General features: G+C 52.8%; 1 protein-coding gene across 7 annotated transcripts; it reads right to left on the bottom strand.

The window, feature by feature from the left end:
* Window positions 1-267: 267 nt before the first annotated feature.
* On the bottom strand, window positions 268-22447 carry Slco4a1 (solute carrier organic anion transporter family member 4A1). 7 transcript variants are annotated; one of them, XM_050153073.1, is made up of 12 exons: window positions 22216-22379; window positions 12874-13755; window positions 11810-11900; window positions 10371-10492; window positions 9658-9769; window positions 3833-3987; window positions 2772-2967; window positions 2482-2647; window positions 2216-2388; window positions 1896-1960; window positions 1376-1524; window positions 268-975 (listed from the first exon to the last, which is right to left on the bottom strand). In XM_050153073.1, exons 2-12 carry the CDS (start codon window positions 13667-13669, stop codon window positions 835-837), a joined length of 2166 nt encoding a protein of 721 aa, XP_050009030.1. In that variant the 5' UTR covers window positions 13670-13755; window positions 22216-22379; the 3' UTR covers window positions 268-834. The 7 variants fall into 7 exon arrangements, with proteins under 7 accessions (XP_050009030.1, XP_050009024.1, XP_050009023.1 ...); XM_050153067.1 differs by lacking the exon at window positions 22216-22379 and adding an exon at window positions 22390-22447 and having other exon boundaries at window positions 2216-2647; XM_050153066.1 differs by having other exon boundaries at window positions 2216-2647.
* Window positions 22448-24087: the final 1640 nt, after the last annotated feature.

Here is a 24087-nt window from a genome sequence, read left to right as displayed (position 1 = left end):
TGGCCCGATTCATTCAGGAAGTGGGGAAGGTCCAGAGGTCTGGGACAAAGCCTGTCTCCTAGGGGCCAGGAGACAGGAGCCTGCACCACTGTTGCTTTGCTCCTGGTCACAAAGGCAATAGGGGTGTTTCCTGGGAAGTGTTGTGTGCCCAACCAATTTCTGGGACAGCCTATTGCTATGGTAACCTACATCAAAGATGGGCAGGCTGACCTGCCAAATCATAGACACCATAGAAATAAATAAAACGCCACACAAAAATAATTGCTTTAAATATTAAAATATATTATGTACATAACCATACCAAAACATGGAAGCACACTGCCTGCGGAATCTGCGTGGCACCACAGATGGGATCTCACCCTCTCTGCAGTTTGCTTGGACATGAGTCACATGATCAGGTACAAATCTGATTCCATAAACACTGTTCAGTCCAGACATAATGATTCAAGTTGCTCCTGCCCAGCCAGAGGCCGCCAGGCTTCGAGGACAGGCAGTAAGAGCAGATTCAAGCAAATGTTAGGTGGCTGGTTCCAGTGGATGGAGCCGCCCAGGGCACTGCTGCCCTGTGTCGGGCAGGAAGTCAGGACCCATGACATCCACGAAATGTAGTGATACCTCCAAGATTGCGGGGCTCAGGGACGTGTCTGGTTCATACGTGACACACTCCTCCCTCCTCAGTGTCTCAGAGGCCGCTCGGTCACAGTACAGGGCAGGGCGAGGCCCCAGAATACAGTGTGAAGTTTTGCAAGGTCCTCAGTGTTGCCCCCCCCCCATGAGGATGGGGTTAGGGTCTCCAGGAAGAGCCCTCTGGAAACGTAGAAGGGCCCGTGGTTGTCAGACATTGCTCTGGAGCTGTTCTGTGGGGTTGTCGGAGGCTGAGGACTGGCTGGGCAGGGAGGCCTCCAGGGCACCCGAGGACACCGACGGGGACTTGTACAGGAAGTAGGCGGTGACAAAGAAGAGGAAACCCAACACCTGGGGAGACAGGAGGAGATGTTGGCCCTCGCCAGCCTGGGGGCTCCGTGCCCAGCCTGAGGCTGCTTTTGTAGAACTCGCTCTGCTCTTCTGGAAGAAAGACACGCCTTTCCTGCATAACTAGTCCCTCATGGGGAACCGGTGTGTCAGTTCGGGAATGAAAACTACCGTTTGGTTAAACGCAGAGGCCAACAGAAGGTGGAAGGACCTGGCACTGTCCCCTTAAAGACACGCACTTGCTCTGTCCCTGCAAACTGAAGGGCTGCTCATCCTCGGAGGGGGGACGGACCTGGATTTAGGGTGGTTATAAGCCCATAGCTGCGCCTTTGTACAGGATAAGGCAGGAGGCTAAAGAGAGGGCGGAAGCAGAGTGCAGCCAGACCCCAGAAGGCCATCTCACCTTGAATGTGAGCCCTGCAATGAGCATGTAGCGGCTCATGGCTTCATTCTGGTATACAAAGCAGGAGCCCTGGTGCCCACACTGGTTCTGCCACAGCAGGCAGGCCTTGTCAATCACCCAGCCGAAGGCAATGGGCCCCGGAATACTGCCTGCCAGAGAGAGTTCGGTTAGGGCCCTGATGGGAGAAGGAAAGGAGGGCACAGGGAGAGACCATTGCAAGGCCATATTGTCCATTCATGTGCTCGGGGGTAGAAAGGGGACTTCACTCCTTTTTCTGAAGAGTTGGCATTGGGTAAGGAGTGCCATGGTTCCTCAAAAGGGCCCTTTTGTGTTGAGGCAAGGCCACCTACTGGGTAAATAAATGACAATGGGTCCCTCTAGTGGGCATTTAGGGGAAAGGCCCATCTTAGTGAGAAACATGGCTGAACGCCTCCATAGTAACACACAGCTTGGTGATAGGACACCTCTAGGTGCCTTATTTATGATCACCTGTCCATGGCTTCCTCACCCCCCAAAGTACCTAGTGTTCTCACGACAATCCACTGGATCCCCAGGGCGAAGGATCTTTGCTGATCACAAACACACCTGCAAGGAAAATCGCATCGTCAGAGCCCATGGGAAGCTGGCTGCGCACCTCAGACCCCTCTGCCAGCAAGAGTCCTGGCCGCATCACCACCTCCCTAGGTGCCAAACACCTCGTTGGGTACCAGAGACAGTCAACTCCGATGCCCCTAGACCGAGGCCCATTTCCTGGGCCTGCGGGTACCCCAGGGCCCACCAGCATCTGCAGAGCGCCACCTGCTGGTACTACGAGAGAAAAACATGGTGAGAGCTTCTTACCGTAGCGTGGCGGTCAGAGCTGGAATGCTGCTGAGGAAGGTAAAGATAATTACAACGAACACGAGAGCCAGAAGGAGGGGCTTTCTCTGACAGGTGGAAGTGCACTTCCCTGCGGTAGCATTGCCCAAGCCAGAGGAAACCTTCTCAAGGACACAGCTACAGCCTCGGAATATCTGGGGAGCCCAACAACAACGCTGATCATATAAGGAAGGCAGATGCTTCCCGGTCCCGGCCAGAGCAGGGCAGTGGGCGGTGACCACACTCACCTTCTGGCCATCCGGGCCCGTCTCAGCACCCGCGGGGCAGCCCGCAAAGCAGGCGGAGTAGTACATGATGCCATCTGAGCCACACAGGGGGCTGTAGTGCTCCGGCTGGCAACAGTAGATGGCGTTGCAAGCCGCCCTCAGGTCCAAGCGGCCTTCAGGCAGGAGACTGCAGAAATGGGCCGTTGGATGTGTGTTAGCAGCCGTGCAGACATTCTGCCTGCAGGTTGCTGTGACCAATGCCTCCCTCCCAGGGACAGCCCTCAGGAAGGTGGGGTCTTTCCCAGGCTCACCTCCCATTGTAGCTAGCGGTCACACCTGCCATGGGCATGTTGGGACAGTGCATGAGGAAGACAAAGAAGGCCAGTAGGCTGGTCAAGGTGCAGAACAGACAGAATCTGATGATCCCAGAGCCACGGAGCTTGAACCTGTTCACCAGGAAGCCACCCAGGAGCGTGCCGCCACCGCCTGCTGGCACCACCAGGTATCCTGAGGAAGGAACTCGGTAAGGGCCCAGAAACTCTAGGCCTGTCATTGCTGCGGCACTACTGTGGACACTGAGGAACCGGGAGAATGAGCACCATGGGTGCTTAGGGAGAGCCGTGGGTGTAGGGTGGGTTCTCTCAGGCCACCTGGAAGCCCAGATCTCAATGACTAAGGTCCATAGTGGGTATACAAGGGGCAGGGGAGGGTGTGTCGGCACGGGAAAGTGGTAAGAGAGAGAGGGAGCCATCAGGTATGGATGTCTGGGCCAGGTAAGGATGTGTCCGGGAAAAGTGGGGTCACAAATGATACCTTCTCACGACCCAGACAATGAGATCTGCAGGGTGGGCTGTAGCTGATGCTTTCCATCCACACTGGTCAGTACCTTAGGCTGAGCCCAGCGCTGACCTCCACCCACACTGGTCAGTACTTAGGCTGAGCCCAGCGCTGACCTCCACCCACACTGGTCAGTACCTAGGCTGAGCCCAGCGCTGACCAGTGCATGGGGCAAAAGTGTGATCAGCAAGGCTGCAGCCCTGCCCTCCGCACAGGGAGGACGTGGGTGCTGGTTGAGTGAGGGTTCTAGATAGTGTCCACTCTTGCAGTCCATGCAAGGTCAGACTGCCACAGAATCCTGTCAGGTAGGTACAGGGATTCAAACTTAGACCCCAAGACTCCGGGGCACCAGCTGCATGGCTCATGGGGACATCCGGGCTCAGACCATTTCTGCAGTGAATGGTGGTAACGTGTGTAGGAGTCGGCCCTGCCCTCCCCCCGGGAGCATTGTCCACTTGGAATTTGAAGACTATGACTAGCGTGTGCAGGAGTCATAGCCCTCTCCACAGTATACGTCAATGCTCAGTCTCCTTACCAAACAACGTGGCGGCTTCGGAAGCACTCAAGCTGAACTGGGCTTCAAAGAACTTGGGGCCGAACGTGGACATGCCAGCGATGAGCGTGGCTTCGGTGGCCCCTGCCAGGCAGAGCAGGATGAAGGTGGGATTTCTTAGGAGGAGCCAGATGGAGCTGGGTGAAAGGGGAACAGAGGGCAGAAAAAGACAGAGGGTCAGGATGAGCCAGAGTTTGTGTGCCAGGAACCTGCCGTTCCTGAAGCTATCGATACAAAGGGCCTTGGTTTTAAGAAGGCAGTGAAGTGGTGCCCGTAGCTATCCCAGGGACACACCTGGAGCGGGCGAAAGGCCGGGCTTGGCAGGTAGTGAACCACTGTAAGCCTTTGGTACACCTGTCCTCAATGCTAAAACCAGTTCCAGAGACCAGTCACAGCTGTGGCTGAGCTCCAGTTTCTGTGTAGGGACAAGGAGACAGACCCCAAGTGAATGAAGGCAGTAATCACCCCTGGTAGCCATTGTGACAAAGTAGCAGAGGCTCTGGGGGAGGGTGACCACCAAGGCTGGACAAGGGGTGGGGGCCACCAAGGGCTAAGAGGTCACCAAGGTATAGGGATCTGGAAGGCAAAGGAGTTACCAAGAGAGGTTCAAGCTCCCAACCACAAACTCCGGGGAGAAGAGGCAGGCATATGTATTTGGAAACAAGGACCTTCAAGGAGTGAGTCCCTAGTGGGTTTGGCTAGCTCCCCTTCTCTTGGTTATAGGACACCAGGATTGACAGTAGGATTGGCGGTCAGATGCAGCCTGCTAATCCCACGGCGACTTTGGCCCGGGGTCCTGAGACTCTAAGGGCCCAGCACTGCAGCCCCTGGGTTCCCTCCAGCTGCTGTCCTTGCTGGGACGTGAAAGGCATCAGCCACACCTGCAGCCACACAGCTGCGAAGGTGCCTGACTTGCCTTCCCAGGACCACATGGCAGAGCAGCCAGGGTGTGGCAGCACAGACCCTGGCCAAAAGAGACCACTCATCCGAGCAGTGATTCTAAAGGCCCTGCCTACCTGCTGGCTGGGAGTCAGCTCCCCTGGGTGAGGGCTATGTGCTGACTGTGGCATCGAACAGAAGACTGGTTGGTGTGAAACACTACAGAGCCCCTGGGAACGAAGCCTGGGGACCCAGGTGGCCATCATGCAAGCAATTACAGGGTCCCACGGTCACCTATCTCAGGCACAGGTCACACAGAAGCAGGGTATTCCCTGAAGTCAGCTCATGGTGCAGTAGCTACACCGTCTTCTGCAGTAAAGCTGCTTCTAGAAGCCTGGCTCTTAGGGAGAGGATGGACATCACTGCTTGCTTGCTATATCTGTCCTGCTCCTTTTATTTACCAAGGCTTGGCGAGCTGGTACCTGCTCCCTGCCTCCCGCACACGTCGCTGCCCCCATGAGAGCCACTCTCTCTGACAGATCCAAACCTAAGAGATAACAGTCCTGGACATCAGCCAGGGAGCTGCACACAGCTTCATACTCAAGCTCCGCATGGGGAGGATCTGAAGAGAAGCCAGGATCAGCTCAGCCCTGGTCAGCAGGCTCCCTGAGGGAGTGCATACCCACTGCTTCCTAGACACCGACCGGAGCATTGGGAGATCAGACTGGCCCCAGGGAGACGCTCAGAGGATTCCTTCTAAAGTAGAGCGCACCCAACTCTTTTAAATTTTACTTCTTAACTTGAAGGTTGAAAGGGCTTTCCAGGCATTTGCCCAACTCTGTGTCCTGACAAAGGAAAGCAGGTGTGGAGGAACCCTGGCCCCATCAGGGACTTACAGGCTCAGGGTGCTGACTCCTCCCGGCCCCTTCCCACCTGGGGTATATCTGGTGTTGGAGAGCCATGCACAGGCTGGTCCGTTCCAAAGGTATTGCCTGGACCTGCTTAGCTTCAGGCTGTTGGCTGAGGATAAGGGTGGCTCTGTCATGCAGAACATGTTACACAAGGTGTCTAATCCCACCGCCGGCTGGTTGGCTGAGATTCTGGAGTTTGCCCTGAGAACTGGTCATGCCTTTCATGACTGTTGAAGGAGGCACATGTTCCTGTGCTTGTTAGTTCCAGCACCTGGCTTCAGACACTAACCCTGGGCATGAAACTCTTACTGTATAGTACTTGGTAAGAGACCCATGGGGAAAGCTGGGCAAAGCTCATGCCATATTATGTTTCCCCAGACAGCTCTGCTATTGGGGTGAGGAGAAGCTAATTTTAAGACCATGGTTAGCAGGCCTTCAGCCAGTCCAGTCATGCCTGGGGCTCAGCAGATGTGGGAGGTGATGTATGCTGTGAATATGTTTTATTACCATTGGTAATAAAGAAGCTGCCTTCGGCCAGTAGCTTAACAGAGTAAAGCCAGACTGTAAGAGATATATACAGAGAGTAGGCAGAGTCAGAGAGAAGCTATGTAGGCCTGCCCGAGACATGTCTGACACAGGAGGGAACTTTACCTGGTACCACAGCCACGTGGTGATACACAGATTAGTAGAAATGGGTTAATTTAAGATATAAGAGTTAGCCAGAAATGCTTAAGCTATTGGCCAAATAGCATTGCAATTAATATAGTTTCTGTGTGATTATTTGGGTCTGAGCGGCTGGGAAACAAACAAGTGGCCTCTGACAACAAATTGGCACCAACGTGTGCTAGCTAAATCCACGTAAAACCTGAGAGAGCTTGGAAAGAAATTCTAGGCACACAAAAAAACGAAGTTTAGCCACTTTTTTTCCTGGATGGGCTCTGTTTGCTGGTGGCATGCCATAGCTCCTTTAAAAGAAGTCTTCCTGATTCAGTGGTAGCAGAAAAAAAAAAAACATGGTTTCAGAACAGCGGCTTCCTGGGCCATGCTGCCAACACATACTCTGGCTCTTTCAGGAGGCCAAGCACTTGAATGGGGTTTGTGAGCAGCGTGATGCAAGTTACTCAGTGGCAGCATGGGCCAACTGTTTGGCAGAGTTGTGGTGGTGAGCGTGGCTCCCACCCTGCAGTCTCAGAGGTAGTGGACAGGCCTCTGCCATGTTGGACTAGGCAGAGCCAACAGCCAAGACCATGGAGGTGGTCCTAGCCATGCCTGCTTAGCAATAAAAAAGGAACTTCTGATCAGAAAATAATTACAGATACACAATAAAGATAGATTCAGATAAAAAGTTCTCTAAATGGATCACAGAGTTGGATAAATGTAGGTAGGCTTGGGAGAGAGAAGAAAACAAGTATAGAGAGTTATAAAAAGAAGCAAATCATTTTAAACCAAAATATTTAAAGAGACAGATTACAGACCGTCATAGATTAAAGAAGTAAAGGAAAATAAGCCATGTAAAGATGAAATATACACAGAGCATCTGGATTATGTATACTATTGTGTTTTCTTTTATTTTTTGACTGTGAATGAGCACACAGAGACATTTCATTATATGGGCTGCTAAGCTAAACCAACATATATATTTTAAAGGTATCTTGACTTTAAAATTTGGGTCTAAGGACTTGATGCTTTAGAAAAGAGGTTCTTCTTTTGTTTCCACAGAGGATGAGAATCTGTGGAATTCTTCTAGACTAATGTGGTTTGATGGACCAAGACCTCCCCCCCCCCCCCCCCCGCAAAGGTCATTGTGAACATCCCTCAAAATTACTTCACCCAACAAAAAGCAGGAAGCAGTTTGGAGAGAACTATGGCCAAATTCCCGATTATTGTTTACATTTAAAGGGGGATATGCTATAGAGATTTGCTTTGGTATGGATATTGGTTTATTGGTACAAATTTAATATATATACATATATATTTCTTCTCTTGATTAAGGTATTGTGTTTGAACAGTTCAATTAAAAATGTAATGTATAATTAAGAAATACAGGTTAATAGATAGCCATCTATAATAGTCAAGTTTGTAGTCGTGTTAGTTAGGTTTTCTAGATATATAGAGATATATTTCAGTTAGAGAGGTATCTTCAAATCTTTCAGAGACCTTCAGAATATGGCATTTAAAATGTTTTAAGAACTTAGACTTTTCATGTCAATGAGACACATCTGCTCCTGGCAGCACCAAGCTGCTTCAAGAGAATAATGGGCATCAAAGAAACTTATTACGGAATTGGTTAGACATTTGGGCAAGAAACTGTTCTTGCCTGGAATGTTTGATGCTGTGCTGTATGAACTGGACATGCAGGACCTACAGAAAAATGACTGAAGTTGCCTAAAGAAGGTGAGACAGTCCTTCAGGGTTCCTGCTTCGTGAAAGAGTCTGCCAGACATTCTGAAGGACACAGAAGAAAGTAACTGATGGACTTTGACATTACAAGGCCAAACAGATCTTCAAATTTCCTGCTTCATGGAAATGTCTTCCAGCAACTATGGGCCTGTAGGCTGAAGATGGATGCTCCAATGATACAGAAGAACCTTGGGTGACTGTCCAGGCAGCGAGATGTCTCTGTCAATTCTAGAGTTTTGTAAGTTGCTAACAATGCACTTCCTGCTAACTTAGGTAATATTATATCCTTGTGAATTCTTTGGTGGGATTGAAGAATAGATAGTTATAGTTTTCGTTAGTTATGATAAAAGATAAAGTAGATATAAATGTTGTAACTATAATTCTTACTTGATACCTGTTTTCCTATATGTAATCTTGCTATGTTAAAGTTAAAACTTTCCTTTTTATTTAGACAGGAAAGGGGAGGTGACGTATGCTGTGAATATGTTTTATTGCCATTGGCTAATTAAGAAGCTTCTTTCAGCAATAGCTTATCAGAGTAAAGCCAGGCTGAAAGAGATATATACAGAGAATAAGCAGAGTCAGAGAGAAGCTATGTAGGCCTGCCTGAGACACGCCAGACACAGGAGGAAACTTTACGCAGTAAGCCACAGCCACATGGTGATACAAAGGTTAATAGAAATGGGTTAATTTAAGATATAAGAGTTAGCCAGAGGGGCTGGAGAGATGGCTCAGAGGGTAAGAGCATTGCCTGCTCTTCCAAAGGCCCTGAGTTCAATTCCCAGCCACCACATGGTGGCTCACAACCATCTGTAATGAGGTCTGGTGCCCTCTTCTGGCCTGCAGGCATACATGCAGAATATTGTATACATAATAAATAAATAAAAATATTTAAAAAAAAAAGAGTTAGCCAGAAATATGTTTAAGCTATTGACCAAACAGCATTGCAATTAACATAGTTTCTGTGTGATTATTTGAGTCTGAGTGGCTGGGAAATGAACAAGCAGCCTTTGACAACACTCAGGCCTCTTAAGTTGGCGGCCCCTGGCTCTCCTAGGTGAGCAGTAATAAAATCAAAGCCTGTGAGGCCTTGCACCACCACCTTCTCCAGCCTCACCTTGTTCCTCTGGGATCTCTGGGGGGAGGGTACCCTTGCCCTCCCCGTGTTATAACAGGCTGTGAAACTCAGCCCCGCCCATAATAGCCCTCAGCTCCCAAGTGGTAGATCAGGACATATGAATCCGCATCATTCTCTAAGACCCCAGTAGTTCAGAGACTGTACCTTGCTTGATACATACAGAGAGCAGAGCTGGGTCAGACAGACAGACAGACAGGAAAGGTGGATAGAGTGAAGAGAGAAAGCCTGGAAAAGACCACCCCAGGGGAGGGAGGGACTGGTCAGTGAGAGAGGCAGGAGTTGGGAGAGGCCTCTGCACCTGTGGTTCTCTGTCCTGTGTCTGGTTCAGAAGTGCAGATCCTTGAAGCTTCTGGTAGTGAACACATAGGTGATACCCAGTGAAAAGGCAAGAGTGGCCAACTCTGCCTGAGGGACTTTTTGGGGAGGGCCTCAGAGGCCTCACACACGCGCACACACATACACACACGCACACTCCTTACAGGGGCAGGTCTCTGACAGTCTTGCCGAAAGCCGGGTTGCTCACTGCTCTGTGGCCATGGTCTTTCAGCTGCTGGGTCTCAGTTGTTCTCATAACGACGTAGCGCTGGGAGCCTGCAGGGACAGAGTCGGTAGACTACAGCTTCTAGAGGACATCGCGTATTCCATGGAGGCTGCCCCCACACTGGCTCCTCCACCCCCCTCAGGACCTGAGAACATGGCATGCGGACACATATGCAGCATTGCAATCTAAGGCCTGAAGGCAAGGTTGTCACGGGACAGGATTGCAGATATGAGAGTAGAGGGCCCTGTGGGCCCAGTAGAAGGGAAGCGAGGGGGTCATTTCTGGAGGAGACACAGGAGGGGGTAATGGGCTGGTTTTGCCAACCTTGCTCTCCACATAGAGGGGAGACCGTGTTCATAGATTCCACTCCCCCTTAGTGGAAATGATGGGGATAAGAGGACAGGACAGGACAGAATACATACCCTGCCTCCTGGTTGGGACCCGTGTACCAGGGCGGAGAGCTCACCTGGCAGCTGCCGGGGATAGCCCCTCCTGGTTGGGACCCGTGTACCAGGGCGGAGAGCTCACCTGGCAGCTGCCGGGGATAGCCCCTCCTGGTTGGGACCCATGTACCAGGGATGAGAGCTCACCTGGCAGCTGCCGGGGATAGCCCCTCCTGGTTGGACCCGTGTACCAGGGCGGAGAGCTCACCTGGCAGCTGCCGGGGATAGCCAAGAATGGGGATGGCGATGAGGAAGGCAATGATCCCGGCTCCCACGAAGCCAATCCACCAGGCGCCAACCCACAGAGGGCTGTCAGTGGTCAGCTCCGTCCTGTTGGGAGAAGCAGTGATCCTTGGATTACTGACTGGTCACCCATGCCCTTTCCAGCACATGCATGGGGTACTCACTCCCCCTAGGATCTCTGTGCAGAGGGCAACAGAGGCCCATGGAGCTACAGTCCTGTGTTCACCTCTCCCTCAGACTGGAGAGGCCCTCTGATAATGGCCACTCACTAAGAGAGCAGCTCCTCAGATCCTGACTCCTGAACCTAGGGAAGCTGCATCTGGGCCTCAAACTGAGACCCTGGGGGCAAGGCCATTGGGGACAGGAGCTTCAAGTAACAGCTGGTGTCCCTCCCCAGCCAGCTGTCATCCTCAGGGCCACAGAGCTCAGGGGACAGAGGGCTCAGCTGGAGTTCACTGAGCTACCCACACAGGAACCATTAGGCGTCCAACTGCCATCTGCATAGGAGGAGAGGGGGGGGGGCTCTCAAATTGAACAGAAAAAGTGATGGGAAGGGAGCAACTGGCCAGTGGGCTTTCATACCTGGGAAGGGAAGGGTGCAGGGGGAGCAGGGGTGGAGGGATGGCAGGCTCAGGGGCAGAGGAAGGATGGATGAAGGACTAGGCAGCAAGGCCAGGGCAGCAGTGTAAACCCCTATGCGCTGGTATAACAGGAAGCTGCCCCGATGCCTGGCTCATGCTCCCACCCCCATGTGCAGAGCGACTCAGAACCCAGAGCCCACGGGGCACGAGACATCCAGATCTGGGGACACGAGCCTTGACCTACCTCAGGCTCTGCACAGAACACGCACCCTTGACCCCACAGAATCAACCCAGGGCTAGAGGCAGCATTGTGAGGGGGCAGAGCACTAGAAACCTCGCTGGCGCCATCTGCAGAGAAAGTCCCAAGGTGGAGTGGTGCCCAAGACCCAGCACAGCCACCAGGAAAACTCAGCAAGAGCTGCCCTTCCGTGACAGGACCCAGGGCCAGGCCATCTGCACAGCCCTGCTGAACGGTAGCCAGCAGGGCCACCCCAGGCTCCCCGCTCTGCCTCCCTCCACCCCTCTCACTCCTCACGCTCCCGTTTATGTTTACAAAAATTAGATACTGAAGATATAGACACAGTGCCTGTCACTTTAAGAGAAGAGCCAGGGCTTCAGAATCATGTGAACTTGAACCCACCCCCCTCTATGTTTCCCACCTCTCAGGGTTATGTCCTCAAAGCCCCTGCATACCCCCAGCCCCTGTAGCCAAGATTAGCCCAGCTTTTCCCTGCTCTAGCCTCCTATTGTATATCAGACATCCTTTGGGGCCCACAGCATCCTGGGTGCTGAGGAAGGCAGGCGGATATACCCCGTTACTCACCGTTGGCTCAGGTCCGTGTAAATGTTTAGCATGGCTCCTCCAATCAGGTAGCCCGCCGCAGGTCCAAGGATGGCCGCCGTGTAAAAGATGGCTAGAAGGCCAAGGGAGTGTGCAGCCGTCACACACCACGTGGTGGGCCCTCCTAAGAGATGCCCCCACCATGCTCCTGTGTCTACAGCTCCACCGTGAACCCCTTTAGGTCAGAGTGCGTCTGTGCAGCCTGCGGCTGGGAATGACATTCAGCCATCGGCTCTTAAAACGTCCCCAGAAGTGCACTTTGGATGTCATTTGCGCTCATACGAAAGCAGATATACCATGACTCTGCTTTGCATGGTGAGGGAGGGCAGTGTTCATTAAGGAGGAACTGGAAAGGCGGGCATAAGTGGGCACAGCCAGAAGCGAGGGCTGTTTGCAGGAAAGAGCGGAGCCTGCAATGAATGCTGAGCTCCCTGTTGCATCTGCCCCCAACAGGAGCCTCAGCTGGGAGGGTATGAAACCCGAGGCCACTTGGGTAGACAGCGAGATTAGCTACATCACACCAATTGCCTTGAAGGTCACAGGCCACGATATAGAAACTATGAGCTGCGTTGTGGCTTTGCCTCAAAGTCTCAGCATTCCTGAATTCTCACCACTGATTTACCACCTAGGGAGCCGGGCTCAGAGTATACACAGAACACACAGGGAGCCAGGCTTGATTCCTGCCCACTTACCTTTGCACGGGACTCCTTCCAAACCACACAGAGGCTCAGTGCCAGCATGCCCTGCCCTAGCTCTGCCTGAGGACGTGGGGGTCCCTGAGCAGACCCTGCCTAGTGTGGGCCTGTGCCGAGATTCTGGCTTGAAGTCCCTGCAGGGCTTCTTAGAGAAGTCAGCATCTGTTCCCCCGTCTCATAAAACCCTGCTGGCTGTGCCACTTCAAGTTAGGGGCCCCTGGGTCATATGACCAAGGGAGGGGCATAAGATCACCTAGCCAGGCTCCGAGAAGGTATCCACTTCATTCCACCAATGTCACAATCTGGTCCCTTCCGCCTACCCGTCCTGATTCCTTGGAGAGCCCCACTCACCAATATAGATGGGCGAATAGTTTGACTTGACATTCTCATCCAGGTAGGTGACACCCAGTGTGTAGAGAGGGGTGGCGCCCACACCATGCAGTAGCTGGCCCAGCATGAAGACCAGCCGGTAGCTGGACAGGCCCGAGTCCATACACTCCACGTGACTCCCGTTGCCCAGACATGCCCCGGTCCCCACCTTCTCATCCATCTTCACCTCGTAGTGGCCAGCGGTGAAATGGGGCAGTGCAAATACTAGGGAGCCGATGCCCAGGACCAGCACGCCCCAGCCCAGCCAGCGTGGCTTGTGCCCCTGGCCCCCAAAGTAGCTGACGAAGGTGAGGCAGAGGCAGGCAGCGATGTCGTAGGAGCTGGCAATGAGCCCGCTCTGGTAGCTGTGCAAGTCGAAGCGCTGCTCGATGGAGGTGATGACGGTGTTGATAAAGCCGTTCACGATCATGCCCTGAAGGAAGGAGGCTGCACACAGGAAGAAGAGGAAGCCCTTGGGGGTGTTGAAGACCTGCAAGCACTGGGGGGTGAAGGCTCGCCAACCACACAGCGTGTTCTTTGGTCCTGCAGACTTGTACTTCACCTCACGGGCTATCTGGCTATTCCGCTTCTCAGCCTGGGGCTTGAACAGGAGTTGGCTGGAGGAGTCCAGGGGGCTGTGGGCAGAGCGCAAGGAGACTGGGGACGCCCTGCTGCTGGGTGGAGTGTCACAGCCGCCCTCTGTGGCAGAGGACGCACTGGCCAAGAGGTGCTTTGGGAGGGAAAGGAAATGCTTGTCCCCCATCCCGTGCTGGGGCATCTCCAGCCTGGTGCGGAGGGCTTTGGCAGCACGGCAGGTAGAAGCAGAAGAGGTGGCTGAGAGGGCGTCTCGCCGCTGGGTCTATTCTGTGAAGAGAATTTCTTGTTAGAAAACCTTTACCTGATCCCTCATCTGTCGAAATTCCTACATGAACATTCAGTGCCCACACAGTCCACCACTGGGATCATCCTCCTCTGACCCAGAGTGGCCTCTGGCCAGCCCTTCACTCATACGTCTTGCTCCTGACCACAGGCCTGCCGCTAGTGAGCTACACCTGCCCTGGTCCCAGGGACTGGATTCCAGCAGACTTTGAAGGTGTGGCCATGCCTGGAAATGCTGAAGGCAGAGCTATTAGATGGGGCCACCAAGCAGTGAGCAGAGCTGAGACACGGAGGAGGCCTGCAGTCACCCTGAGAGCCCTGACCAGCACTCAGAGGCTTTGCCTGCCTGAGCTGTCTTCCGCCGTAGGAGCAGAACTGCCTGCAGAGTCAGCCATCAGTAATTCAGACCTGAACCACACGGTTCTAGAGTCCATAGAGTACAACACAGCCGTCTTCTGGAGGACACTGTGACCCACCACTGGGCCCAGGCTGACTTTAACAAGCTGGCACTGCCAAGGAGCCAGGAGTTCTAATCTGCGGCTGTGAGCAGTAGAGATTCTTCCATAAACATTCCTAGTGTAGTCGGTGCCAGCGATCAGGCCTGGGGGGACTACTCATTGGGCCAACACTTTCTCCACAAGCTGGTGTCCCTGCCAGAGAAAGACGGAGAGCACCTGAGGCAGAGACGGTTCATGCCGTGGGAGTCAAACCTTCCTTGGGCAGCCAGTGTAGCCGGGCCCCACAGAGACAGCAGAGTAGCTTGTACATACGTGTGTGTCTATGCACATATGTGCACATTCATGTAGAGGCCAGAGGCCAACACGGGGTGTCTTTCTCCATTAATTTCTATTTTTTAAATTGCAATTATTTATTTATGGGGGGGTGCACACAGATTGCTTGTGGCAGTCACAGGACAGCTTGCTGAAGTCAGTTCTTCCTTCCAGTAAATATGTCCTAGAGATTGAATTCAGGTCATCAGACACGGTGGCAAGTGTCTCCACGGGATAAGCTATCTCACCGCCACATCTTTTATGACAGGAACTCTTGTGAAACCCGGAGCTCACTGATCTGGCTAAGCTAGTTGCCCAGCAAGTCCTAGAGATCTTTTTGTCCCTGTTTCCCTTGCTCTGAGATTAGAGATTACAGGTGTGTGTTGCCATGCTATCTTTTTACATATATCGTGGGGTTCTGACTCAGGCCCTCATGTTTGGGCACCGCACTCTTTACTGCCTGAGTCATCACTTTCTCAAACGGCAGCGGAACAGGACAGAGGAGGGACAAAGGGGAGCGGCGTAGGACTAGATGAGAACAGCCATACGGCACGCCAGCCTTGGAACTTGGGGCTGAAACAGAAAGCAACTCCTAGGGCACAGGGAGAGTCGGAGGGGAAAGACTCAAAGTTGCCAGACTCAAGGTCACCAGAGAGCTGTGTGTTTTAGCCTTTAATCCGGGCTGGCCTCGTGCCCACTTGGTCCCTCCACTGCCACCGGGGATACACAGGTGACAGGCAGATGGGTATACATAGGATGTAATGGAACCCAGATTGCAGCAGGCAGTAGAAAGCAGAGGGATTTCTTCCTTGAAAATGAAAGCCACCGCCGTAGTATTCTAGCCGTCGGTGTCCCGAAGCACCAGCGTCACCACGGTTTAACCCGCGCTGAGAACACTGGCAAATATTTGAAGCACAATCTAAAACCAGACTTATCTACATTCTACACTGAAATGAGCAGGTTGAAATCCTTCTTTAAACATTAACAAGGGACGCTCTGTTTGCTGCCTTTCCACTGTAGGGTGGCAGAGCGGATTAGACGTGTGGCTCATACCGGTCATACCAGCACATGGAGGGGGCTGGAGACAGAAGATCACAAGTTCAAGGCCAACCTCAGCTAGGGACTCTCACTCAACAAAAGGGCAGGGCTGCGAGGTGGTAAAGATGGCTCAGCAGTGAAGAGCGTTGCTTTCCTAGAGGACCCAGGTTCTGTTCCCAGCACCCATAGGTGTTGTACGACTGCCTATAACCTCAGCTCCAGGAGGTTCAATGCCCTTTTCTGGCCTCTATGGGCACTTGCACACAGAAGGTATATACTCACACAGCCGTGTGAATAAAAACTAAAGTTTAAAACAGGGCCAAACTTAGTTGGTAAAGTGTTTGTCTCGCAGGCCTGAGCACCTGAGTTCCAAGCTCCGGAACACATGATTTTTTTGTTTATTTGTTTGGTTTTGGTTTTTCGAGACAGGATTTCTCTGTGTGGCCCTAGCTGTTGTGGAAGTAGCTCTGTAAACCAGGCTGGCTTCAAACTTACAGAGATCCGCCTGCCTCTGCCCCCCAAGTGCTGGGATTAAAGGTGTGTGCCATACCTGACTTGCTTGTTTTTTAAAGCTGAATTTCACAGGGCAATGCTTGCAATCCCAGCAAGGAGGAGATGGAGAGAGGCGTATTCCTGGGGCTCACTGGCCAGTCAGTTTAGTCTACCTGCCAAATCAACGAGAGACCCTGCCTCAAAAGGCAAGATCTTCACATACATGTACACCATGTGGACCTGCACACACATGAACAACAGCACAAACTTACACCCCACCATCAGCACCAATAAAAGGGAAAGGTGTCATTGCACGCATATCAACCCTTGGGCCTCCATTGCCCACACCCACAGCTGCCATTCTGATGTCAGGAGGACCGTGCTGCTGAGCTGTCCCAGCCGCTAGCTTTCAAGTTTCTTCCTAGGACCTGCTAGATTCTGCTATGGCTGGAGCAGCCTCAGTGCCAGTCTGGCTAGACTGCAGGTGTCCCTGGATTTGTCACATGCCACAGTGAGCATGTCAGTGAGGGGTTTCTGGAGGAGTCACCATGGAGTCGATAGGCACCACCCTCTGGAGGGCCTGGCTGTGTGTGTAAGGGTGGAGTTCAAGGGAACCTGGCACCCCAGATTTCTGTCCTCACAATCTTGGTACATGTTTAGCTTCGTAATCTCATGAGCCAGTCCCTAATAGTAAATCCCCTTATATTTCTCGTTGCCTGTCCTTCTCTGGAGAACGCTTTGTTACTGATACTGCTCTGCTATGGGTGGGATCTCTGCTAGGCACCAGGGTTCAGGGATCCACCCCCAGGACACCGTCCCCATCACAAGGATCCCACAGCAACCGTACATGAACAGTCCTTAGGAGCTCCTCGCAACCGTGTGTAGCTGCAGATCAGCAGGATCCAGGCTCCTATGGGACGAAACACACGGAGCTAGGACTTGCTCACCCGTTGCTGTAAGCAAGGGAAGAGGATTTCACAGAACATCCAACACCCCTGTGTCCATGACAAATGTGGGGGGCCTGGTTATCCTGGACATATCCCCACCAGCTCCAATTATATGGGAGGCAGGTCCAGCACTACTTCAGAAGTACCCTGTACTCCTGACAGCTATCCTGTGACAGAGTCCTTTCTCACACTGAGACTCCCACCATGTGACTACCCCCACCACCACCACTAAATAGTTGTTGGTGGGGGGCACTGCCTGCGTGCCAGCCCCACCCCTGCACCTGCTTCCACTTCTAGCTGCTGTGTATGGGGGAAGAAAAAGATCTAAGGCTCGGAGGAACTCTCTTAGTCGGAGAAGGTTTTGCTGAGCCACCACTGCTCAGGTGGGGAGGAGCAGGCTCTTTCACACAGCCCACTCTCCAGCAAGCAGACTTTGCCTGTGCTGTGTCTCAGGCTGCCAGGCTGGCTCCACCCAGACTGCCCTGCAGCCCAGCCGTGTGGGATTAGGCCAAACGGATTAGCCCAGGATGATGAAGCCCTGGGGCTCCTGCTGTCAGCTGACAACTCCACACCTGAGCACTGCGGGAGGGCAGGCATGTGCACAGGTGTAGGTGATACGTGTGAACAATCTTAGGAGGCCACAGATGACCAAGATTCCCTTGCGAGGCCCCCACGCTGTCTTCAGGGCTGCAAGGGCAGCATCTCACTGATGATGTCTTTAGTTCTGAAGGAATCCAGTCGTGGCCTCCTCCTCTCAGTGGTCAGAGGCAGCCCCATCTGTGAGAAAAGGCCTGGTTTGTATGGCTGCATGCTATGTTCCCCCTGCTTGCTTATTTCCTCTGCCATCCATTTTCTACACTCCCAGCTGGAGCCATCCCACGGGCCTCAGCTCACACTGCAATTTGGAAGACAGGATTTCAGAATGGTTCTCTGCCCCAGGTCCCTGCACCTGGGTTTCTGCAGGCCGTCCCTAGGACATCCTAAAGCCCCAAAGCTGGGGTGTCAAGCATTACTCTCTCCTTGCTTTGGAGACACCTTTGAGACCCAAATCCTAGACCCTCCTTAGACCTTGGCAGTCAGCAGACCCGATTCATTTCTCTTCCCTTCTGCCTTCTTCTCTCTTCTTCTTTCTCCTCTGCCCTCAACCCCAACACCCCTCATGAAGCTCCAGTCAGAAAGAGAAGATTACAAAGGCAGGTATCTATTTATTGCACTGAACTGCTCTGGGGCCACCAAACCTTTCACCTGGGCACTCCTGCTGACACCACAGCCTGGTCAGCTGCCACCCCTCTGTGACCTTGGGACTCTTCTCTGTCCCCTAATTTCTCCTGGGTATCTCCTTTTATACACAGTGTGGTGTGTTTTCTCTTCAGAATGAGGCTCAGGCAATGGGGACAGGATATGGGCCAGCTATCAAAGCACCTAATTTGCACACCTGGTAGCCACATGCAGGTAAAAGATCAGGAACCAGCTGCTTTTCACAGAAGCTGCCGTGGACTAATTAACAGGGAGCCTGAGTACAAGACACCAGCACGGGTCCAGAATGACCCGTCCCACACAGAAGGTCTGCAGTCTCAACCTAGGTAGGTTTTCCCACCCTGTCTATATCCGGGGTTCCTGGAGCATGCAGAGGACCCTGCCAGGCGCCATGCTACAAAGAGGAATGGAAGCCTTGCTAATCAAGGTGTATTTGAGAAGCAGAGGCCAAGGCAGACAAGTGCTCCCCACTTTGGCAAGTCAGAAGCCTCTCTGGTTTGCAGTTTCCTCCTGCAATGTGGTGTGAGGTAAAGGATACAGCCCTCTGCACAAATGGGCCAAGCTGCCACTAGGCTCATGGAAAACAGATCTACAGTGCCCAACTTCTGAGGCACAGTTACTCCCGGACTCCAAGAAGGTCCACATGCCTCATTTATTATCCCTCAGCTCACCTGACACTTGAAGACAGAAGTAGCTTGCTTTGCCTCTGCCGCGTGGCTGTCTATGGGTGTGATGGTCAGAACCAGCGTTTTACTGCAACGGGGGACCCTGAGGCTGCTCTCATGGCTCCCACGGCTCTTCTACATTCTGGTGGGGGGGACGACAGCGAGGGGCTCTGGTGATAACCTTTGTGATTTTCAGGTTCGTCTTAGATTCAGAAGGGGGCAGCTCTAGCTAGATAAGGGACCTTCCTGGCTGAGCCAGCCACTGCCTCCGGGTGGCCTCTTAGGGTGCAAATTTACTCGCAGGGTATCCTGGTCAAAAGGACCCCAAGTACAAAACTCAAGGGTCCCAAGCATGTCTGGGTGGGGTGGAAAGCACCATCCTCGCATAATCCTACGTGTTCTCTGTGTTTTGGGTCTGAAGGGGCAATGCCCAAAGCATGCCCCAAAGCTTGCAGGCTTAAAAGTTAGTTACAAGGCAAAGGCAAAGACAGGTGCAAGGAAGGAAAGCTTGAATAGCACCTGGGTGTGGAGGAAGAGGCATGTTGGAGGTCCCTCAGCTTCCATGGTTTTGGGTATCTGGTGCCAAGGGGAGCCCTGACGATGGCAGTAAGTAAACCTCACCCTACCCACGGCCCCCAGTTTCTGATCCACATGTGAGTACTTGGGGTGGGGGGGTTGAGACAGGGTTTTCTGTGTAATAGGTTCTCCTGGAACTCACTTTGTAGACCAGGCTGGCCTCGGAACTCACAGAGATCCACCTGCCTCTGCCTCCTGAGTGCTATGTGCCACCATGGCCCGGCTGTGAGTAGCTTTATAAAAGGCATGAGGTTTGAGAAAGCACCACTCTCATCTACAGATGTGGTCCAGGATTCTAATTCTTTTTTGTTTGTTTTTTGTATTTTTCAAGACAGGGTCTCACTATGTAGCTCTGACTATCCTAGAATTCACTATGTAGACCAGGCTGGCCTTGAACTCACAGAGCTTTGACTGCCTCTGCCACCTGAGTGCTGGGATTAAAGGTGTGAGCCATGAAACTCAGTTGATTCTAATTCTTTGTAATGCTAACAAAAATGAGGTCATGATACCTGTCCACGGGGTGTTGGGGAAAATCATAGGGCCCCCATCTGACAGCAGCAGGTTTGGAGGCTGATCAAGGGAAGCAGAGGGGAGGAAGAGCCCAAACCTCCCTGGTCTAGCTGTTGCCTCTGCAGTGACCCACAAGATGATGCAACCCAGGTCCAGCATGGTGGCCCATTTCCCCTACTCCAGCAAGGCTTCCAGGCTTCACTGGTCATACAGAACTCTGGCCGCCTGTCACATGGGGACACAATCTCTGAGGACTTGTCCAATTACTCACAGTGACTGAGAACTAGGGGTGTACCTCCCTGTCCCTCATGTTCATCAAGACCTCACCGAGGCCAGACTTCCACCAGAATCCCAGAACAAGTTTGATGTTGAGCTTCTGAGAACTAACCCACACTCTCTTCCAGCCGTCATGGGGATCAGGAAGGAAGTACTTGGTCTCTGTACTTCAGAAGCTATTGACCGTATCTCCAGAGGAAGCAGGGGTGTCCCCTCCTTTCTGTCAAAAAGCCAGACTTAGCATTGGCCCTTCTGTGTCTCAAATGCTTCATCCTGAAATGGACCCACCAGGGAAAGTTTAGGAGCTCAACCCGTTCCAGTTTAGGTATAAATTCACACAGTGTAGTAGTCCCCACGTGGGAAATACGTTAAGCCAGGCGACTTCTGTAAGACTCACAGTTACAACACGCGGTCCCAAACTTCAGTTACCAGTGGATTGAGAAAACGTGCGTGTCTGGAAGGCAGGCAGGCATCAGCGAGTTCCTCATACCAGGGGCTGTAACGGGCATCAGGTCCTGGGCCCATTCACAAGTCTGTCCTGCCCCTCTCTTTGCCCAGTCACAAGCCTTTCTCTTGCCTGCCTGGCCCCTCTGCAGTACCGGGGAAGGTTCTGGTTGGGACTTGTCCACATCTGCTTCAGAGGCCACACCCAATGAACCACAATTAGATCATCCAGGAAGAATTTTCCAGGCAGTACCTGGTGGCCTTTCCTAGTGGGCAGGCAAATCAAGGTGGCCCAACCAAGAGAGTCCCTCGGTCTTACACATGGTCTGTGCTCTTTGCAGCACAAGGTACCCGTTCTCCTTCGGTTCTTGATACAGCGCTGTTCCGGTAACTGTTTCTCTGGCCCGCTTTCCTCTCTTCTTGAGAAGAGAGTGGCTGACCAAGAGTACAAATCTCCAGCATCTCCCATATCACTCTAGGCACTCCAACATCCTGGTCCTCAGCCTGCTCCTCGGTGCCAGGGGACTTTTAAAAAGCTGACCCGGACTGCTCTCGTCCAAAGCCTCCAGCCAGTAAATGCGAGGCTCAGCAAACAGCCTCTGCTGTCCCCATTACCACAGCTATGATTTATAAATAATTCTGCTAAACCCCAGGTACTCCCTCCCCCGCCGTCCACCTGCCCCAGCCGCCTAACGGCAGTTGACTAGACAGCTGAGTTGGTTTTTACTAAACTAGAAAAACCACTGCCCTAAAACAGATGGAGAACTGGTTCCATTACGAGTAAACCACCGTGGTTTCAGCGCCTCTAGACAGAAATACCCATGGCCTTGTCTCATCACGCTAATCTCAGGCCACTGAGCCTGGGGGGCCAGCAAGCTGCCGGGTGCAACTGTGTGCCTCTATCTCACACTTCCGTACATCTGCGGATGCTGACCTCTCACCGTGAAGGAGGTACACTGCCCTCGGGGTCCGGGGTTTGAAGCCAAGCTGCCAAAGAGGCACCAAACGCGGCCCGAATCCTCGCTGGCGTTCACCTGCGCTTAGAGACGCGCGTGAGAGGCGTGGATGGTGCCGGGCCACAGGGACCCAGTCATCCGCGCTCCTAGGAGGAACAAAGCCTGTCGCACGTGAGCAACTTTTGTGCTTCACGTTTTCCTCTGACTTAGCAACCGTCGCCGCTGCAGGTGAACCTGTTCCTGGGGCTTGTGACCGTGTATGATTGCGGCCCCTTATTCGGGCCGGCAACCCGAGCGGCTCCCCACGTGCAGTCCTGTGCCCCAACCCTCTCCCATCTTCCCTCTCGCTCTGGCGCAGCGGCTCTGCCTCCCCCCCCCCCCTTTTCCTGCAGACTCACAGCTCCCTCGCGGGCAGCTGGCAGCAAGGAGTGGATTCTGCATCCGGCTCCCTCGGTCACGCCCTGTACCCACAGAAGGGCCCCAGGATGTCTCTCCAGTGCCCGGGCCTGCTTACCGCCAGACATCGCACCACGCGCCAACCCGGCCTCCGCAAACACCTGCCGCGCTGCTGACGTCAGCAGGTCGGGGTCGGGGTCTGGCACCTCTGAGAGGCGTCCCGCAACGGCGACAGACCCTGTCCGCATCCTGGTCCGAGTCCCTAACGCAGTCCATGTCCCATAGCACTCACCTTCCCGCGAACCCGGCTGCCGCTCTGCGCCCTGCGCTCTGGCCTTCGCGCCCAGCCCACTCAAGCTTCATTCATCGCCCAAGCCTCCCCCTCCCCCTCCCCCCCCCCCGCGGGGGCGGCTTTGCCACCGCCAATGGCAGCGCGGTTCGGGCGGGGCAGAGCCCGAGGTGACAGTGGCAGGAGCGCGCCAGGGCGGAGCCGAACCAAGGGGCGGGACCTGGGGCGGGTCAGGGACCAGACAGGGCTCCAACCGCTCGGAGTTTTACCTGCGGAGATTTGGCGGTGTCAGGCTAGGAAGATAGGGCTCAGGCCTTGCTGCGTTGTAGGTTCCACCTGCTTCGGGGTTCGCGCTCTAGCGTAGAGCCGAGGCCGTGGAGGGCACGCGTGGCCATCAGCTCGCTCAGGCGTGGGCACAGCAGCAGCCTCGCAAACCCCCCCCCCCCAAAAAAAAACCCCAACCAGGCCAACCAATGAATGCTCCCCCCGAGGGTTCAGGGCAACTAGGCGCTGGATTAAGCTGCACCCTCACTTAGAAAGCCCATAGGTGGGTTCCTGACCCCGGGGCCTCTTCCCAGAACTACCCTTGATTTTGAAGATATCGCTGATGTGAGATGGAGTCACCTTCAGACTGACGTGTTCTCTGTTGTCGATCTTGAATATTTTTCTGAACCCTTCTGGGCCAGTTCCTGCATCAGTAAAATTAAGTTCATATCTGCAAGCCCATACAGAGAAACCCTGCCTTGAAAAAAAACAAAGAAAACAACAACAAAGTGATTATAACACTTCACTGAAGAAAGTGGAAAACAGAGGGTAAAATGAGTCCCGCTGAGTTTGGCCAAGGAACAGCTGCCAGTCTCTGACTATCACGGTTGAATCAACAGCTGATGGCAGAAACTCCACAAATCTCTCCCTTTGGGGTTTAGTACAATTAATTGAAAAGACATAGGTGCCAGGCATGGTGGTACACACAGATAATCCCATCCCTAGGGAGGCTGATGCAGGAGGTTCTCTATTGGGAGGCCAACCTGGGCTACTTAATGAGAGTCTGTCTGAATTAAAAAACAAAGCAAAAAATATAAAAATAAAACAAAACCTTCCCCTGTCCCCAATCTGAATTGGGGAAATGAAGGCAAAAAAAAACAAACAAACAAAAAAAAAAAAAAAAAAAAAAAAAAAAAACCAGCTTGTGGCCAGGTTGGGCTACACAGCAGGTTTGTCTCTAAAAAATAAAAAAACAAAAAAGTTTTCAAAAGCCAACTCTGGGAGGACCAGGCACAAGGGTAAACCAGTGACAGAGACCCATAACCCCAGCTCCCATGAAGCCTCAGGGGCTAAGACAGACCTCTTCCTTTGTATGTAGAGAAGGGACTGGCTGCTAGGCTTAGGTCTTCATGTCATACTCAGTAATGAAAGTGTCTTCCTTGCTATAGTGGGTGTGTGATGGGTACCTGAAGCACAAATTAATAAAAACTCAGAGATAGAAATTGGGGTCCAGGGCTGGAGAGATGGCTCAGTAGTTAAGAGCATTGCCTGCTCTTCCCAAGGTCCTGAGTTCAATTCCCAGCAACCACATGGTGGCTCACAACCATCTGTAATGAGGTCTGGTGCCCTCTTCTGGCCTGCAGACACACACACAGACAGAATATTGTATACATAATGAATAAATAAATAAATAAATATTAAAAAAAAAAAGAAAAA

The sequence above is a fragment of the Alexandromys fortis genome, unplaced genomic scaffold, assembly GCF_014885135.2.
Source record: "Alexandromys fortis isolate MF-2015 unplaced genomic scaffold, M_Fortis_MF-2015_v1.1 scaffold_81, whole genome shotgun sequence".
NCBI lineage: Eukaryota > Metazoa > Chordata > Mammalia > Rodentia > Cricetidae > Alexandromys > Alexandromys fortis.
The sequence above is the reverse complement of the archived record's forward strand: the minus strand, read 5'-3'. Positions and strand labels throughout refer to the sequence as shown.